The sequence below is a fragment of the Elephantulus edwardii genome, unplaced genomic scaffold (assembly GCF_000299155.1).
Source record: "Elephantulus edwardii isolate Elephantulus edwardi_28Jun2011 unplaced genomic scaffold, EleEdw1.0 scaffold00059, whole genome shotgun sequence".
Lineage (NCBI taxonomy): Eukaryota > Metazoa > Chordata > Mammalia > Macroscelidea > Macroscelididae > Elephantulus > Elephantulus edwardii.
The window spans coordinates 10,172,161-10,188,962 of record NW_006399809.1 but is presented as its reverse complement, the minus strand read 5'-3'; the positions used below and the strand labels follow the sequence as shown (position 1 = coordinate 10,188,962).

Below are 16,802 nucleotides of genomic sequence, written 5' to 3'. Positions count from 1 at the left end.
TTTCACATGCAAGCAAGATTCTCCTGAAGATTATCCAAAAATGATTAGAACAGCACATCGGCAGAGAATTTCCTGAAGTCCAGGCTGGGTTTAGAAGGGGTCGTGGTACTGGGGATATTTTTGCTGATGTTAGATGGATCTTGGCTGAAAGCAAGGAATACCAGAAGAATGTCTATCTATAGATGTTTCATTGATTATGCAAAGGTATTTGACTGTGTGGATCATAACAAACTGTGGCTGACTCTGAGAAGAATGGGAACCCCAGAACATTTAATTGTGCTAATGCGAGACCTATACTTGGACCAAGAGGCAGTAGTCAGAAAAGAGCAGGGTAATACTGCATGGTTCAAAATTGGGAAGGGTGTACGCCAGGGATGCATCCTGTCTCCATACCTTTTCATTCTTTTCAACAACATACCATGTGATTTCCAGTCTCTGAAAACCTGCTGGAAGCTGAGAGTCGACTTCCACTAGAAGGTACACAACAAGAAGCAGCCAGTAGAGCTCTAGGAGCGGGCAGTTTAAACCCTGTGGCGCAAGAGAACACTTAGGGGCGCAGAACTGTCTGGAGAAGTGCAGGAGGGTTCCATTTCCCCACACTGAGATGCCAGCTTTCAGCCTTGGCCACGAGCAGATTGGACGTCTTTCGGGTGTGTTTTAGCGGCCGCGAGGCCACGTCACCGAGCGCCGAGGCGGGGAGAAGCGCGCCCCGCCCAGCCCTGCGCAGCGCGCATGCGCCCAGCTCCCGGCGCTGAAATTCAAATTTGAACGGCTGGAGGAGGTCGTGTCTGACACTGGAGGCCGAGGAGAGGCAAGTGTGGAAGATTTCCTCCCCCCGGACTCCCGTGTTTTCTCCAGAATACACATTGAGCTGCGACTAACTTATTTTCTTTTGCTGAATTTGATCCACCGTCTCCGTCGCCTCGTAGACTGCAGGCGGCGCGTGGGGGCAATGGACCCGTTTACGGAGGTGAGACGACTTGCAGGGTCAGCCTCTCAGGCTCCCTCTCAGCTGCCACCTTCGCTTACTGTCCTCTGTCAACTTTGGCGCCTTACGGTTGCGGTCGCGGGTTCGCGCGTGCGCAGTGGGCGTGTGCGGGGTTTTGCAGTGAGATGTGTGCCGGGTGCGGGGCTTGCCTGGTGCATGGCCAGCCTGGGTGGTGAAGTTACTGACCAAGAAGGGGGCTGACTCAAGTGTCCCTGAGGTCGCCTGCGATTTGTTGTTGGAAGGTCCAGATGAAGCACAAAGTGTGGCTTAAAATCTGGCGGAGACGCCAGTTATCCAGTGCCAGTGGCCCTGTCCTCCAGAGAGGGAGGCAGTGGCCTGATGGGACGCGTTCCAGTGGGGGCGAAATGCAATGACTTGGGTGGAGTCGGTTGCACAGTGACTCAAGGCAGTGTGCTCAGCTGCCTACAGGGGGTGGATGAATGGGATGCCGCCCTTGGAGCTGTGGATTCGGGAAGCTGTGATCATAACCTTAAAACAGGAGGTGCCCGAAACCGTTGCACCTATCCTGACCATTGCACCCATTGTAGTAAAGCCAGTAGCATCATTTGCCATTTTCCACCTGATGATGGAAGATGTTTCATATGAGTTCCACTGTTGAGCTGTGGATCAAAACTTGTGAAATCAAAGAGTACGGACAAAAATTATTAGAATGTAGACAACCTATCGTGTGTTTATGGGCATATTGCAGGCATATCTGGCTGTTCTTTTATTTATTCGTTTTTGCATCTAGATTAGATTACATTGTTTCCCTGGCTCTAGCTCCTTGAGAATGTATGTAGGCGTTTCCAGAGTTTCGGGTTGCGAATAGTCTACTCCCTTTCCCCCCCCCAGACCACTTCCTCTTTCTTTAGGTTGTTAGGCAAGTTCTAAACTGTTATTTTCTGACTTTCAAAAAGACCCTTAAGAGTCTTCTATATTAGATTAAAAAACATAATTGCTTTGGAGAGTAATTGTTTTTTTTTGTGGGAGGAGATTTATGCAGTTACAGTGCCATAGATTAAATTTATGTTGTTATTAAATGTTATTAAAACATTTAAACAGCTAGAATTTACTTATGTTCAAACACTACAGTATCTTTGTAGAGTTTTAAAAAAAAAGCATCAACCTTTCTTAAAGGTTTTAACAGAAAAATCCACAGCATTTCTGGTCTAGCCTTAAAGAATAAGTATGGTTATGCACTTATCTTTCACTTATATTAAAATGAAAAGAAGTATCCTAGTTTATGATAGTAACTCTTAAACATTTGTCATTTGTATTCTATTGAATAATCTGTGTATTCTCCCAAGTGACAGATAAAATTAAGTATTTTCAAAGTTGATTGAAATTGTACTTCATTTTCTTTATATTACAAATCTCAGTTAAAATAAACTTTCTATTTAGATCATTTTAGAGAAGGTTCAGGAATAGATATGGATTTATATGTATAGTTTATATAATGAAAAGTTAGATCTAGTCTAGTTAAAATAAACAGCTTTCACAGGTTTTCCTTAATTGGAAATAACTGAGCTATTTGATTGGCTCCACCTGTTAAGTTCTTAAAGAGCCCTGCTTGCAGGCTAATGGTTTAATCTCAGTAGCAATTCCTTGGGAGAAAGCTTCCATAAAGATTTACAGCTTTGGAAATGCTATAGAGCAGTTCTCCTCTGTCCATTGAGTTGCTGTGCATGAAAATCCTCTCCTCAGGTTACTGGTTGGGGTATTAGGTATTTAACTCTCGCATACCTAACATTTTGCATAGTGAAATGGTTCATTCCTTTTGTGGTTTGATATTCTTGTTTCTATTGTTGGAAAACATGCAGCGCTTCTTTCAGCTTCTAAATTTTTGCACCACAATCTGAGAGACAAAGTTTGTGTGTGCCTTAATTTTTTGTTCTTCACACCAGATTCTTCCAGTTTTCCTCATTCACCCACCTGTGAATATGAGATTTTTGAAAGCAAGAATTATTGTTTCTGATTCAGAAATGTTTTCAGTAAGACCTAGCCAGCCTTTAAATGCTTGGAAGATACATCGTGATGTCTTGGTTTATTTCTCTGCTGCTTTCTGGTATTATGTCTGGAATCTTATTCTTCCTTATCTGTGCTTTCATCCTGTGTGAGGTAGTTTAACTCCAGCAGGAGTGGCATCTACTTCCTAAACAACATGTCTCTGGAAATATGAACATTGATAAATGTCAATAGTTGTAGAGGGGCTTCAGGCCTTTTGTTCATAGGATTGCTATGAGTCGTGCTCAACTCAAGACAATCAACTACAACAGTATGATCTGTAGTATGACAGGTCTGTCAGTTTGCTGTGATGCTGAACTCTGTGCCACTGGTGTGTCAGGTCCCATAATGGTACCCATGGTGGGCAGGGTTTGGTAGAGCTCCCAGATTAAGACAGGCTTGGAAGCGGGATTGGCATCCACTTCCTAAACAACATGCCTTTGGAAACTATGAACTCAGAGAATTGATGATAGAGAACAGGGTTTGGGTCTTTTGTTCATAGGGTCCCTGTGAGTCATGTTTGACTTGACACTAAACAACAACAACAAAAACAACCAAATAGTAGTTGCTAGGTCCTTTTAGTCGTGTCCATTTTTTAAAATTTTTTTAATGTTGAGATGGATCGGCACAGTGAATAGCAACAGTTGGCTTAAGCATGGGGGAGAGTGTGAGAATGATGATAGATAAGGCAAGGTTTCTATATGCTTTTCATAGGGTTGCTATGAGTTGTAGTCCTATTGAGGCACCACAATAGCAGTAAATATCAAAATACATAAGGATAGAATAGTATAGTAACTCAAGTACACAGTTTTGGCATTTATTATTATCACGGAGCAGTATAGTTTCATTATGTTCCTCTCACCTTTCCCACGAAGTTATTTTGAAAAACTAATAACCATAAAAGTTTATGTAGAGATACATTTGCATTTATCAACAGAAACATAATCATAATGCCATAACTCTAATAGTAAGTAATTCTTGTTCGAAACAATACCAAGTCTTACTCATTGTGGTGGAGTGAGAATTGCCTCCACAGCTGACCCTCCGTTGATCCCCTGTGATCCCCATGGGAGATTATTGCCCATCTTTCTCCCTTGGATCTGCTGGTGGTTGAACTGCCGGAGGGATGTGGCCTTTAGATTAATAGGGCAACTCCTTTTGGACTATGTCTTCAAATCCTCCTCTATCAGATTTTATCAAATGACTCAGATGATTTTGCAGTTGATTTGTTTGAATTAGGATACAGGCAGGGTCTGAACAGCACTATCTTCCAGTGTTCTTCATTGATAAACTAGAAGTACAGAATTCAGGGATTTTTCCCTGCGGCTGACTTCAGTTATTTGATCAGCTGACAGCAGAGAGAGCGAGCACGAGCCTGTTAACAATAAATTCTCAGAACTATTGGGTTTTGTTAAGAAGTAGTTATATAGGAGCTCTGGTGGCCTAATGGTAATAAGCTGCGTTGCAATCTCAAAGGCACGCTGTTTGAATCCACCAAATGCTCCACTGGAGAAGGAGGGGCAATCTCCTCCTGTGCAAGTTGGATCCAACTCTATGGTACACAACAAGAAAAAAAAATTATAGAAAAGTGGTGAAGAGTGCTTGACACAGAAGCTAGCCTTCTTGCATTAGCTACATCACTTGCTGCAAGTTATTTAGCCTATATGCTAGTTTCTTCATTTGTAGAAGAGTAGTAAAAACAATTGACCAAATAAAATTTTGCGGATGAAACGGAATTATTGTGTGCCAGACACTGAAAGTATATTAGTGTTGAGATAAAACTACTTTAAAATAGTTTGTAAAGCATTTATTATGAAGATGTTGATGTTATGTGCTATTGAGTTGTAACTGACTATAGCTAATCCTCTAGCAAGCTTTCAGAAGCTTTAAATAGCATGACAGATTGCCTGTTTTCCTTCTGAGGATTAGATGGTGGACTAGAACCATGTGCCTTTCTTTGGGTTGATAGCACAACTCCTTACCAATCTTTGCAAATGCAGGTTGTGCTCTTATAAATGGATTTTCCAGAAAGAAATGAAAATCTTTGTATCAGGAAAAGAGTTGCTAGAATTGGCATATTAAAAATAGCAAGAAGTTATTTTATCCTGCATATACTGTATTTAAGGAGCCCTTGGCTGCTTTTTGGTGGCCAAATGGTAGTCTCAAAGACTGAAAGTTCAAATCACCAGCTGCTTCAAAGGAGTAAGAAGAATGATCTCCTCCCATTGATTTACAGCCTCTGAAACCCACTATAGGGTCAGCTGTGAGTTGTGTGTGCTTGCATAGTAGGTGTTGGGCTGCTGATATGAAAGGGCAGTGGCTTAAATCCACCAACCACTCTGAGGGAGAAAGCTGAGCAGTCTATTCCCTTTGAGATTTACAGCCTTGGAAACTGAAGGAGATTTGTCATGAGTCAAAATCAACTGGATAAAAGTAGATTTTGGGTTTTTTCCTCCCATCCAATGCTGTTTTTGAGAAGACTGGCCATTGCAATGCTTCTTTAAACACTTGTCACGAATGATTTGTAGATGAAGCAGAAATTGTTTAGAGACTGGAAAGCTTCAGTTCTTGAAAGTTCTTCAGGTGGCAGTTATTATAATGGTTGGTTGTTTTTTTTTAAAATTATTTCTGTACTATTTGAAAAAGGTGTGGTATTCAAAGGAATGTGCCCTGTATTCAAAAGAACAGTTACATGCTTGATTATAAGCAAAGGCTGTTTATATTTATTAAGCTGTTGAGTATGTTTCCCCTAGATAATGCATTTTCTTTCAAATCAAGATTGATATTTTATTGTACAGATTAGGGAACTCTTTTGTTTATCTACTATAATTTTAGAAAGTACTGGTGGCCTAGAGAAAAAGGAGTTGTGTTAGCCAAAGCAGCTTGATTTCACCAGCTGCTCCACAGGAGAAAGATGGACAGTCTCCTCCCAAGCAAGTTATAGCCTCTGAAAATGCACTGAAGTGTCAACTAGGAGTCTGTTCCAACTCGACTGCATATAACAACACTATAATATTTTTTAAACGCAGAGATTTTTGAACCTAATATATACACTGGACCAATCGGTAGCATCAGGATGGATGGCGAAGAAATTGAGATTGTTCACAGCTTCAGTTTGCTCGGCTCCACGGTCAGGCACCAGCAGCCAGGAAATCAAAAAATGTATTGAGATGGGAAAGTCTGCTGTTAGGGACCTCTCTAAAGTACTCAAGAGCAACAGTGTCTCTGGAGACTAAGGTGCGCTTGATACAGGCCAGGCCATGATGGTCTTTGCAATCACTTGTTACACATCAGAGAGTTGGACAATGACTAGGGAGGATAGAAGAATTGATGCCTTTGAGCTGTGGTGCTGGAGAAGAGTATTGAATGTTCCATGGACTGCCAAGAAAACAAACAGATTCATCTTGGAGAGGGTTAAACCAGGCTACTCCTTGGAGGCAAGGATTCTGGGGCTCCGTCTGACATACTTTGGACATGTTGTAAGGAGGGACAGGTCCTTGGAGAGGGACATCTTGGTTGGTTGGGTGGAGGGACAGCGCGGGAGGGGAAGACCCTCTATGAGGTGGATTGATTCAGTGACTGGGGTAATTGGGATGGGTGTGTCAGGCAATGCGATTGGCACAGGATAGAGCAGGATTTAGGGCTGTTTTACATAGGGTCACTATGAGTCACAAGCGACTCATGGCACATAACAACAACAATATATACAGAGCACCTGTATATGTTTGAATGATAAAAATGATAATGGGGCTTATTTTGACCTATTGCCCATAGTAACTGAAGAAACAATGACTCATAAGCGCTCTAACCGGAATGGAATGTAGACCTGCCCTTGAATGAATGTAACAGGAATGTTCTGTGTCTGAGAGTGACAGTCTATCAAGATGGCAGTTACTGGACTGTACATGTGTATAACAAATAAGATTACTTTGAGTTTGTATTAAAGACTCTGTTAAAGCAGCTTTCTTTATTCAGAGGACAAATACCTTTAGTTTTGACAGCCATTTGATTAATAAATTATTTTTCCGGTGGCACAGCATTTAAATTTTAGAGCCTTCACTTTTAATGTAAGGAAAAATAATTCCTAAGAAAAGTAAGAGGTTGTACCTTGTTTGAAATTTAGGTCATTCTTCTTTCACATACTCAAGGACTTTAAAAAAACCTATTATTTGATTTTAATTAAGGAACTAAAAAGCAGGTGAACATGGGCATTTTAGTCAGCATTACACACAAAATAACAGCCATCCAATTGATTCTGACTCCTAGTGACCCTAAAGGACAGAGTAGAACTGCCTGCCAGTGTTTCCAAGGGTGTAGGCTTTGTGGAAGCAGATTGCCACATCTTTGTTCTGCAGAGTGGTTGGTAAGTTCAAATTCCTGACCTTTCCATTGGCTGCGGATCACTTAACCACCGTGCAGCCAGGCCTTGTTCCTCAGCCTGCTATAACTGTCTTCAGGGGAATAGAAACTCCAACCAATCATCTCCTTCCCTCCCTGATTTGTGTACATTTGAAAAGAAATAAATTATATGTCTTGGGTTTATCACAATTCAAACAGGAATATCAGTTGATTTGGAATAAGAAAAGAGTGGGAATATCCATTACTTTAAGGAATATATAAGATTTCAATTAAAAAGTATTGCATATTTGTATAACAGTTTTTACTTGTGTATGTCAATGATACCAATTATGTTTTTCAAATTACTCAACTAATCTCGTTATCTTTTTCTAAATTATTCACCATCATTAACATAAACTCAATGCCTTTTAAGCCCAAACTCCTTTCTCCCTCCCACATTGGTAAGCATTATAATCTTTGATTTCTCTCCTTCCTCCCACCCTGGTAACCAGTATAATCTTTGGTTTCTCTATTCTTGCTTATTTGACATAAATGAGTTCATATAATATTTGTCCTTTTGCAACATATTTATTTTCCTCAACTTAATTTCTTAACTTCATTTATGTGGCAGTTGGATTCAAAGGTCCTATTAGGGTTTTTTTTCTGTTTTTAGTACATTTTTACTTATGTCTGCTAGTATATTTATGTCAAAAATTAAGCTTTCTAATTTTTCCTTATGTTATCTTTCAGAAACTTTAGAGCTTTAAGTTTAACATTGAGGACTTTGATTCATTTTGAGTTAGCTTTGGTATACGGTGTGAGATAGGGATCCTGTTTCACTTTTTCTACAAGTGGGTATTCACATGACCAATGCTATTTGTTAAAGAGACGCTCTTTCTCTCTCAATGGATTTTGACTGTTGAAAATAACTGTCCATAGGTACATAGATTTACTTTTGGGGTCTCAATTCTATTTCATTAAGTCTGTGGGTCTGCTGTACTGATATCCAGCTGTTTTGATACTGTGGCTGTGTAGTAAATTCTGAGATAGGGAACTGTGAAGCTTATTCTTTAAAAATTTTTTTTTATTTTATATTGATTTGCTTACAAAGTTCCTATACATTGCATTTCACAGTATTCTTTATTTATATTGTTTCATATAATCATTCTCATGTTGTTGTTAAGTGCCTTCAAGTTGCCTGAGATTCATTGCAACCCTAGGTACAACAGCTCTGAAGCCTGCTCTGTCCTAAGCCAGTCTCACTAATTCTTTTTTAAATTTTTTTATTGTTATTAATTTTAATGAAAATTTAGAGACTTTGGATTTCCATTCATTCATTGTTGCACTTTTCTCCTTGCCCATCCCTCTCCCCACCCAGTACAATCTTCTCTTTGAAAAGTAAAAGAAATACTCGTTCATTGTTTTACAGTCCCTCTCCCCAGGTCCACTCCACTATGCAGACTTTGTTCTGAACTCCTGTCGTGACAATAATACCTAATCACATATCCCTTTTAAACAGTTTTCTCCCTCATCTGTTTCAATGCAGTATACACAATTTATCCCATCTTTCTCTGTCTTCCCCAACCCCTATGTCAGTCCTGTTTTACAACAGTGGCCCTATGCAGTATTTGTCCTTTTGTGATTGAGATACTTCACTCAGCATAATGTCCTCCAGGATGAGTTCCTTGTTTTTCAATGCAGTGTGGTATACCATTGTGTGAATATACCACAGCTTCTCTATCCATTCGTTTGTTGGAGGGCACTTCTATTGTTTCCAACTCCTTGCTATTGTGAACAAAGCCACGATAAACATGGGTGTGCATATATCTGCTTGAATGGCAGTTATGGTCTCTTTGGTGTATATTCCCAGTAGTGGAAATGCTGGGCAGTCTCACTAATTCTGACATACTAACCCCCATTGCTCTAGTTACTGTATCAATCCATCTCATCCGGGGTCTTCCTGTCCTGCATAATCTCATGCATTGTTGTTGTTGATTGTCTTCGAGTTGAGCACGACTCATAGCGACCCTATGAACAAAAGGCCTGAAGCCTTTCTATAACTATCGATGTTTATCAAAGTTCATCGAGTTTCCAGAGGCTGTTGTTTAGGAAGTGGATGCCACTTGTGCTTTATGCATTGTTTTATAAAATTAATTACCATTGGACTATGTCCACCATTTGTCTTTTCAGTTCCATGTTGGATCTTTTCCATTTCCATTAATCCCTCCCTTCACCCACCAAATTGTACAAACCTGTGGTTTTGCCCCACCCATCCTCACCTTGTGCTTCCACCCCTTCCTCCCTTGGGTCCCCATAAATGTTTTACTAGTTATCCTGTTTTTGCAGTAATGATCTTACGCAGGTTTTGTCCTTTTGAGACTGTGTTAGTTCCTAACAATGCTTTCTTTAGCTATTCTGTTCTTCTTCCTATTCTACATAAAGTTGAAGATTGTTGTTGATGTGTACCGTGGAGTTAGAACCAACTCATAACTGACCCTCTGGCAGGTTTTCAGAGGCAGTTAATTGGAGGGGAGGAGATTGCCCGTCCTTCTCCCACTGAGCAGCTGGTGGCCTTAAACTGTGTCATTTTGGGGCTGCAGCTAAGTTTCTTGCCACTAAAGTAGAAGATTAGTTTTTCCTTTTTATTAAGATTGTTGTGCTTTAGATCAGGCTTACTTTCTATTTAGTTTGCTTTGAGAAATACTAACATTTTCAATGTTAGGTCTTCCAATGCATGAACATGGTGTATTTTTCCATATATATATATATAGGTCTCTTTTGGCTTCTTGCATTTTGTAGTTTTCTCTGCATGAGTCTTTTATGTAACTGCTTGTATTTATTACTGAGCATTTTGTCATTGTAGAGATATAGACGATCTTGTTTTTGTGTTTCCTTTTGTTCGTTGACCTTATACCATTCTATTCCAGTAATTTTCTTATGGGACCTCCTAGATTTTATGTGTATAGAATCATGTGAGTTTTGAATAGGAATAGCTTGACTTCTTCCTTTCCAACTCAGTTGTCATTTATTTCACTTTCTTGCCTTATTGATATGATGGGACTTCAGTACAATAATAAATAAGAATGGTGCTATTGGGTATCTCTCTCATTCTTATTCTCATGGGAAATGCTTTCAATCTCTCCCTGCTGAGAATAATGTTGGCTGTTGGTTCCATGTAAATATGTTCGTAATTATTTGAGGAAATTTCCACAATTTCTCTTTTTCTGAGAGTTTTTATCAGGAAAATAGTGTTGGATTTTATTGAGTGCCTCTCTGCACTTTTAGAAAAGAATCAGGGAATATTCCTTTTCTATGTTCTGGAGTAGTTGGAGTAGAGTTGGTATCAATTTTTCTTTGAATATTTGTAAAATTCTCCAGTGACTTGGGTTTTTTGTTTTGTTTTTATTTTGGTGATGAGTGGGAAAAGACTGAGGCGTTTTAAAAAATTTTAGGTTTTATTTCTTCTTTGACAATGTTATCTGTTTGCATTTTCTGCCTCTATTCATGTTAGCTTAGGTAGCAAGAGTTTTTATTCTAGAATTATGTCTGTTTCCTGTAGATGTTCAAATTTGTTGGTGTTTACTTTTTCATGATATTCTATTGTTGTTGTTTACTGTCAAGTAGGAACCGACCCATAGTTGAGCCTCTGGCAAGTTTTCAGAGGCAGTTAATAATCACCAGAAAAGATTGCCCATCCTTTTCCTGCTAATATTAGACTAGAATCCTTTTTATATTTGCCTATTAATTTTTTATTACTGCATCAAGAATTTACCCCAAACTCAGAGATTGAAGGCAATACATATAGATCATCTTACAATTTTGTAAATAAGAAGTAGTAACTCAAACTTTGCTTCTCTCGTTCCTTTTCCCTGACTCGTCTGCTTCCCTGTATTCCCTTATAAGAACCTCATGCTTACATGGGGCCTACTCAGATAATCCCTAGACAATTTCTCCATCTTGAAATCCTCAATTTAATAAAATCAGCAGTATCCTTTTTGCCATAAAAACACATTCACAAACTGAAATGTTATCATTGTTATTGTATGCTGTGCTATCAGAAGTACAAGTGAATGAGGTTAAGAAATGTATTTTCTGAGTTTCAAAGGCTAGAAGTTCAAAAAAGGCTGGCTCTAGAAAGTTTTTTCTATTATTCCTGGTGCTAAGAGGTTCTTAGCACAGGGACCCTGGAGCCAAAGGATACACTTTACCCTCCACTCTTCCTTCTTAGTGGCTGTAGGTCCTTCGGATCCCAGGTTGCTTGTTTAATCACTTTTCAGAAAAGACTGACTCAAGATACAGCCTAATCCTATAGATTGTAACCTGCCTTATAGCTGTAACTGCCACCAATTCTGCCTCATTCTCATGACTAAAAATACCACTTATTGCTGTGGAGTTGAAACTAAGAGCTGACCCTCCAGCGGGTTTTTAGAGGCTGTCAATTTGCACAGTAGATTGCTCATCTTATGAGGACCATCTGGTGGACTCTACCCACCTTTGTGGTACTTACCCACTAGGTACTTACCCCTTAGCAACTAGGCCACCAGAGCACCTTATTAACATAATGTAGTTGTGTGCCGTGGAGTTGGAACTGACTCAATAGCTGACTCTCCAGTGGATTTTCAGAGGCAATGAATTACATAGGAGATTACCCATCCTTTCCCCACAGAGCAGCTGGTGGATTCAGATTCATGTCTCTGGGATTGTTACACAGCTTTTAACCACTTGGCCACGTGAGCACCCTATTAACAGAAGTTTAAATTTTTAACAGGTTAATTATCCGATCACAAAATTGAGATGATTACATAATACTGAGAATCATGGCCTAGCCAAGGTGACACCTATTTTGGGAAATTTATAATTCAATCCACAACCAACTTTAATGTCTTTAAGAGAGGGGTAAAATTGTACTTATTACAGTGGCTTCAAACAGGACTCGTTTGCTCATGATTTAATGAGTTAGCTATTAGTGTTGGGCTTCCTTAGGGTCCTACATAAGTCTAGTGGATTATCTGGGGGTGAATTGTCTATGATGATCCTACTAACATATCCATGTCAAACACAATCTAACAGAGAGCATATCTGCTGTTGCCAGCTGGGCCAGGAGGCTAACTTGGGCTTCTTTTGATGGCAATTTCACCTCTTTCATAGAAAGAGATGAAACTGTAAGATATCTGGTGGTCTGGGCTTGGAAATCACTTAGTTTATTCTCTGACCATTTTGTTGTTCAAAACAAATCACAATTTTACATTTCTACAACTAACTTTATGCACTTTATGCCATCTTGAGTGTTCATATGGTATCTTTGATAGTTTTTAATTAGCATACTCATTTGGTAAATATTGGTGTAATTTCTTGAATTTCACAGTCTAGATGCATCTTCTAAGGCATTTGGTGATTTTAGATAATACTTTAAGTTTTGCAAATGCCTAACCAAATTAATGGTTTTTTTAATACTCTGAAATATGTAGAAACTGCTTGAACGAACCCGGGCCAGGAGAGAGAATCTTCAGAGAAAAATGGCGGAGAGGCCCATTCCCACGTCGAGGCCTGTTCACACTAAGCGAGCTAGAAAACCCCTGGCAGAGGCAAGCAACCAGCCGCCCCTGTCTGGAGGTGAAGGTAAAGACTTTGTGGGGAAAAAGTGAAAACCTGCTTCTTTTAAAAATGTTTTTGAGGAAATAAGAATCTTTTTTTTAATTATTATTAAATTTTATTAGTTTTAATGAACATTTACAGGGATTTTGGGTTTTCATTCCTTCATTGCTGCACCATTCTCTCTACCCTCCTCCCCAGTTTGTTCTTCTTCCCCGCCATCCGAATGTCTGTTTTAATTGTCCAATTGCCACAGTGCTTGTCAAAGTCAGTTCTGATTAATCTTCTTTGTCTGTGTGTCCTTTGCCATTCCCTATCACTCCTCCCTGAGAGAGACTTCACCTTGAGTCATAAGGAAAAGGGGATGGCGTATTCTCTTAGCTACTTCCTGCTGAAGAGGGACGCTGTGGGTTTCAGGGTGAAGATCTTCTCTCACTACTCTAAAGGGCCCCTTTGGCAGTAGGAAACACATAGACTATTATGGAGATTGATTTTGGAATTTAGATGCACTCTTATTGATTGTGCTTGGCCGTACATGTTCATATCCTTGAAGATGTATCATGGGGGTGTTGCAAGAATCTTGATCTCTATTAATCTCTATTAATTTTAAGTCTTCTGGGGGAAAGACTAACCTTCTATCCTGTTTCAGGGTTATTGTATTAATAAAGAGCCCTGATAGTAAGAGTGGTTAGGGTGCCAAAGAATGAAGTAAAAGGTTGGTAGTCAGACCTGCTAGTTGCTCCACCAAAGAAAGAAAAGCAGTTTGCTTTTGTCGAGTTAGAGCCCACTGATGACAACAGCCTATACGGATTGAAGGAACTCTGCTGGATCAGTGGGTAAATACTTTACTAGCACCCAAAAGGTAAACTATTTGAAACCACCAGCTGCTCCATGGGAGGCAGAAGTGGCAGTCTGCTGCTGAAAAGATTATAGCTTGGAAATTTGATGAGGCAGCTCTATTCTGAACTCTAGGATTGCTATGAATTGGGATAGGTGCGACAGCAGTGGAGCTTGGGGTGTATTATTTTAGGTTCAATGCCTATTTGTCCAGAGTTTCTTCTAGCAGATATTTAAAAATTTTTGACTGAAGAAACTTTATTTTCAAATTTTATTGTTCAAACTGTCAAAGGAAGAAGAATGAAGGAACAAGGTTCATCTTCTACCTGCACTACTGTGCAGGAGTTTACACGAAGGCTACCAGGTTTACACGAAGTGTTATACAAGTTCCTTAGAATGTTGTTTTAAGTCCATACATTCCATGTCCTTAAAAAGAAATATCAAATATCAAATTTGTCACTGAAAGAAAGTAGTATTTTGGGTGTTTATTGTTCTAACTGAAATAATAGATATAATTAAATATATTGGCAATGTTTAATTAATTCATTAAGTACCCTCTCTAAGTTTTTCATGAATGCCCTGAGGATGTAAAGAATTTTAAATCCCCCCCCCCTTTCTTTTTAATCTAGAGACGTCTTGTACAAAACCATCACCATCAAAAAAACGCTGCTCTGACAATACTGCAGAAGCTGTTTCTAATTTGGAAAATCAACAGCCTGTTGAGACAGTTCCTGCAAAATCTCAGTCTCCAAGTCCTGTGTCTCCTCAGGCGCAGCCACAGGCACCAGCTGCTGCCAGTGATTCTGTGGCTGGGCCATCATCCCCGCTGGCAGGGACCAGGGGGCTGAACTCAAGATTGGCAGGAACTGCAGCCTCATCAGTTAAAACACGTATGCAGAAGCTTGCAGAGCAACGGCGCCAGTGGGAGAATACTGATATGACAGGTATAAATTATGTGGATAGATGGACCACAGAGCTATATTATTAGCATCCTACTTGCTATTTTTTAAAAATTTTATTCACGGTAACATGAAAAGTGAAAAGCTTTGTTTTATCTTTGTCCTTATTCTCCTGATTAAACAAAATTGTTTTTATACAATTACTTATTCATTGCTGTTGAGTAGGTCCAGATTTATAATGACCCTCTATTAGATATCTGAAGGTATAAGTCCTTATGAGAGATTGTCCATTTTTCTCCCTTAGAGAGCTGGTGGATCTGAACTGCTGATATTTTGGTTAGCAGTCCAATACATTACACACTACCTAACCAGGGCTTCTTTCTATACCTTTAATATATTAACATTTTCCAAATTATTTTGTGACTATTAAAATATCCTCAATGCCCCTGAAGAAAAAGTTCCACTTTTCTTCCCTCTCATTCCCCCTGGTAACCGTTGATAGTATTTGATTTCTTTTATTTGTGATTCTATCTGGGTGGACTGTGTACTCCTAAAAATTTGTCCATTTCATCTGAACTAAATTTGTTCTAGCCATTTTTAATAATCTTCAGCAAGATTTTGCTTGTGTATAATGTAATTGGTATTGTTAACTGATTTCTCCAATCTGCTGATCACCTTGGAATGGGAACATATATGGGTATGTTCTTTCAGTTGGTCAAATTATCTTCCAAAGAAAACATAGACTAGTGAGCACGTCCAGTGCTGCATCTGTTTGTAGAAACAACTCTACTGGAATTCTGGTAGTTCCTGGAGCTTTATTTCCAACCCCCCCATGCCTTTAATGTGATTTGAACTTCTTCCTTACCACTGGTTCTTGATAATGTACTGCTTCCCCAAAAGGTTCCATGTCAACCTATAGTGAGTCAATGCGTTCTTTCCATCTTCTTTTGATGCTTCCTGCATAATTCAAAGATTTTTGTCTCCATAAAATCCTTCAGTATTTTAACTATTAGAAGCAGGAGCAGTATCCACTTCCGAAATGGCTTGCCTCCGGAAACTCTGTGTATGAACAATGCTCAGGCCTTTCGTTCATAGGGTTGCTGTGAGTCGTCTACGACTCGATGGCACCTAACAACAACAACAACAACAACAACAACAACATTTTAACTCAAGGCTTGAAATTGTCCATCAGTTTTTTCAATTTGAGAGAAACTAAAGAAGAATTGATGCTTTTGAATAACAATGCTATTGAAGAGTATTGAATATTCTATGAACTGCCACATAATCCCCCAACAAATTTGTTTTGGACGAAGTGCAAACAGAGTGCTTTCTAGCTTCAGGAAAGGTCTGGACTGTTGTCAGAGGAACCAATGCTTGAAAAAGTCATAATGCTGTGAAAGATAGAGGGGCCAGCAAACAAAACCAAAACCCTCTGTGGATCGACACAGTGACTGTAACAATGGGCTTGAACATGTTGAAGATATTGAGCATGGTGCAGAATAGGACATGGTTACAATCTGTTGTTCACAGGGTCACTATAAGTCTTGTCAACTTGATGGCATCTACTTTGTTGCTCTCCATTTGTTCATAATATTTTGTCATAATTCTCTTTTTTCTATTGAGTTAGTGTCAAAGTCCCTTCTTTCATTTTTAGATTTGTTTATTTACATTTTTCTCTTTGTCATTCCAGTTATTTGTTATCTTTTCAAAGAACCAACTGCTGGTTTTATTTATTCTGCTGCTTTTATTTTCAAATTTGTTTCTGTTCTGATCTGTGTTACTTTCTTTTTCCTGGTAGTTGTTGTTGTTGTTATGTGCCATTGAGTCGCTTGTGACTCATAGCGACCCTATGTACAACAGCCCTAAACCCTGCTCTACCCTGTGCCAATGACACTGCCTCTGACACATCCATCCCAATTACCCCAGTCACTGAATCAGTCCACCTCATAGAGGGTCTACCCCTCCTGTGCTGTCCCTTCACCCTACCAAGCATGATGTCCCTCTCCAAGGACCTGTCCCTCTTTAAAACATGTCCAAAGTATGTCAGACGAAGCCCCAGAATCATTGCCTCCAAGGAGTAGCCTGGTTTAACCCTCTCCAAGATGAATCTGTTTGTTTTCTTGGCAGTCCATGGTATATTCAAT

The 16,802-nt window shown here is 39.5% G+C and overlaps 1 protein-coding gene across 1 annotated transcript in view; it reads left to right on the top strand.

Annotated features, from left to right (window-relative positions):
• ANLN (anillin, actin binding protein) overlaps window positions 1-16,802 on the top strand; it is a 104,096-nt gene that overhangs the window by 38,086 nt on the left and 49,208 nt on the right. The window contains exons 3-5 of the mRNA XM_006887626.1: window positions 662-970; window positions 12,799-12,949; window positions 14,389-14,703. Coding sequence (XP_006887688.1) covers window positions 662-970; window positions 12,799-12,949; window positions 14,389-14,703 — 775 coding nt within the window. The remainder of the gene's footprint in view (window positions 1-661; window positions 971-12,798; window positions 12,950-14,388; window positions 14,704-16,802) is intronic.